This window comes from Blastocystis sp. subtype 4 (genome assembly GCF_000743755.1).
Source record: "Blastocystis sp. subtype 4 strain WR1 chromosome Unknown seqid_0583, whole genome shotgun sequence".
NCBI classification, from domain to species: Eukaryota; class Bigyra; order Opalinata; family Blastocystidae; genus Blastocystis; species Blastocystis sp. subtype 4.
In genome coordinates, this window is record NW_014568964.1 from 1 (window position 1) to 3,238 (window position 3,238).

Here is a 3,238-nt window from a genome sequence, read left to right on the forward strand (position 1 = left end):
TTTCGCAGATGTATCTGTGAAGAATGAAATAGCAACACCTTCTGAATATCCCTCAATAGTCTTACGACCAGCTCGTCCAACACGATGTATATAGTCCTCCACACTCATCGGGAAATCATAGTTGATTACAACACGAATATCCTTCACATCCAGACCTCGTGAAGCCACATCTGTAGCCACCATGATTGTAACTCGACCTGACTTGAACTCATTAAGAACAAAGTCTCGTTCACGCTGTTCCTTATCACCATGAATGGCTAATGCATTGAAGCCACGCTGACGCAACTGACGTGTTACCTCATCAGCACCACGTTTGGATTGTGTGAATATGATCACACGACTCGTAGGGTCTTTATTTCGAAGGATGGTCAGTGTCTCATCAAGCTTCTGTTGCTCTGTAACACATTTGATGACTTGCTTCACATGATCTGTCACCTTCAGATCCATTGAGCCCACATTCACTTGAATAGGATCATGCAAGAAGTCATGGGCCAGAGCCTGAACCTCTTTAGGCCAAGTTGCAGACCACATCAAAGTCTGACGATCAGGACGAATCTGTGAGACAATCTTGCGGATTTGAGGTTCAAAACCCATATCCAACATACGATCTGCCTCATCCATTACCAAATATGTTACTCGACGGAGATTGGTAACGATCTCCAGAAGATCTAATAGTCTGCCAGGTGTCGCAATCACAATTTCGGCACCTCGTCGCAAATCATAGATTTGATTACGTTTCCCAACTCCTCCATACAGACAAGTATTGCGAATTCCACTTGTACTGCCGAAACGTCGACATTCCTCTTGTGTCTGATTCGCCAATTCCCGAGTAGGTGATAGAACCAAGCAGATTGGACCATCTCCAGGTTGAAGATACGGTTGAGCCCGAATGTGAATAAGAGCAGGGAGAATAAATGCTAATGTCTTTCCTGAACCTGTAGCTGCGATACCAATCAAATCACGACCTGAGAGAGCCATTGGCCATCCTTGGGATTGAATAGGAGTGGGTGCTTTGAAGCCAGCATCACGAATAATCGAAAGAACATCCGCTAGATGTAAGAAGAAAGAAAAAACAACCAACCAGGGAAAGGAGAAACATCAAATGACAATACAGGTTTAGGAATATTCTGACCATGACAATAGATTTGATTGTCACGTCGCCACTTTGCCACTTCCTCTTCTGACATTCTTGTCACAGAAGGATGTTCCTACTTCACAGAAAACTATAATGAAATACATGATAAAAGTTCTTTTCAAATTTGATCAAACTATTCATGTCCCATTGAATGTCCTTCAGATGTTCTCCTGCAAAGGATTCTGAACTCCCTCCATAACGTCCGGAATATGCACTTTCATATCGACGTGTGTCAACTCTATTCTCAACAAGAAAACGAAAACCAACGGTTGATAACTCGAATTATTCGAACCATAGGAAGAATTTGATGAAGAATATCCATTAGAGGGTGCTGAATAGTGTGGACGATCACGGCTGCTACGACGATTTGAAGAGGAGTATGAGCGAGATCGTGATCTGTTGGATGAATGACGATGACGATGACTGGACCTTCTAACTATTCAAATACAAATAAGAGTACATTACCTTCGATCATAGGAACGACTACGACTGTATGATCGAGAAGGACTGTATCGATGACTACGGTGGGAAGAATGATGACTGCGACTGGAGTGATGTCTTTGACGAGAATCAGAACGACGGTCCCTTCTGTCCCTCGAATCAGCACGCGAATAACGATTTTCTTCCCCTTCCATTAGAATTACTATTCTAGAGGGTTTTCGAGAATGAATGTATAGTGATTATCATATTGATAAGTAAGAATGACTGGTCATACATAGGAGGAATTGATCGATGTTTTCTCAGTATCTGCTTTTGATAAAGACAATTAAATTAGAGAAATGGGAAAGAAAGAGGAGGCAAAACCTGCAACTGTAATTTTGGGACGACCTGGTTTGTTGTTGGAGAAGGAACTTAATACTAGGAAATAATGTATGTATTGGAATTGTCGGTGTTCCAAATGTTGGTAAATCCTCATTGTTCAATGATCTGTCAAAGATGAACGTAGGTTTTGTTGGTTTGTTTGAGATTCAGGTTCCTGCTGAGAACTATCCTTTCTGTACAATTGATCCTAATGTTGCTCGTGTTCCTGTTCCTGATGAGCGTTTTGATTATATGGTACAAGCTTTCAAGCCAAAGAGTGAAGTATCTGCAGTTCTTCAGATTACAGATATTGCTGGACTTGTGAAGGGAGCATCAGAAGGTCAAGGTTTGGGTAATGCGTTCTTGTCGCATATCCGTGCTGTGGATGCCATTTTCCATGTATTGCGGTGTTTTGATAGCAAGAATGTAACCCATGTGGAAGGAAGTGTGGATCCGTGTCGTGATATGGACATTATTCGTGATGAGTTATTGAAGAAGGATATTGAGACAGTAGCGATGATGAGTGAAGTTGAGTGTAGATTTCGAAACAAGTGGAAGGAATGGCCAAGAATGTGTCTCGAGGAGTAGGAGGGAAGGAGGCGAAGGAAGAGTTTGATATTCTGAATAGAATTCTGAAGACAATGGAAGAAGGAAAGGATATTCGTGCTGCTCATTGGTCAGCAGCAGAGATTGAAGTGATTAATCGTTATCAGTTATTGTCTGCAAAGCCTGTTGTGTATCTCTGTAATCTGTCTGAGAAGAACTATATCTTGAGAAAGGATCCGATGTAGTGATGAAGAATGAAGATGAGAGGATAGGTTGGATAAAGTGAAAGAAAAGGTTGCTGCAATGGGTCTGAATGAACTTGTGATTCCATTCAGTGCTCGTTTCGAAAGCAAGCTGTTGAATATGAGTGAGGAGGAAGGAAAGGCTTATTGTGAGAAGTACCACACAAAGAGTCAAATGCCAAAGATTATCACCACTGGATATCATGTTCTCAATCTGATTCATTTCTTCACGGCTGGACCTGATGAGGTGAAATGCTGGACGATTCGTCGTGGAACTCTGGCCCCACAGGCTGCTGGTGTGATTCACACGGATTTCGAGAAGGGCTTCATTTGTGCTGAAGTATACAAGTTTGAAGACTTCAAGGAACTTGGAAGTGAAGCAGCTATCAAGGCAGCTGGTAAGCTGAAACAGCAGGGACGCAACTATGAGGTTGAGGATGGAGATGTGATCTTCTTCAAGTTCAATGTGGGTACAGAAAGTAAGAGAAAGTAATGGGATATAAGCGTGTTTGTT

The 3,238-nt window shown here is 42.1% G+C and overlaps 2 protein-coding genes across 2 annotated transcripts; one reads left to right on the plus strand and one right to left on the minus strand.

The window, feature by feature from the left end:
• JH06_5240 (ATP-dependent RNA helicase) lies at positions 1 to 1,187 on the minus strand (the record flags this gene model as incomplete). The annotated part of the gene is made up of 2 exons (XM_014669411.1): positions 1 to 1,049; positions 1,082 to 1,187. Coding segments are annotated over 2 exons (1,155 nt in total), but the record flags the coding sequence as incomplete, so codon positions are not given.
• A 727-nt stretch (positions 1,188 to 1,914) lies between these two features.
• Positions 1,915 to 3,217, plus strand: JH06_5241 (GTP-binding protein; the record flags this gene model as incomplete). Its single annotated transcript, XM_014669412.1, has 5 exons — positions 1,915 to 1,966; positions 1,998 to 2,077; positions 2,108 to 2,446; positions 2,476 to 2,723; positions 2,755 to 3,217. The coding sequence occupies 5 exons, from the start codon at positions 1,915 to 1,917 to the stop codon at positions 3,215 to 3,217; spliced, it is 1,182 nt and encodes a 393-aa protein (XP_014524898.1).
• Between the last annotated feature and the right edge of the window lie 21 nt (positions 3,218 to 3,238).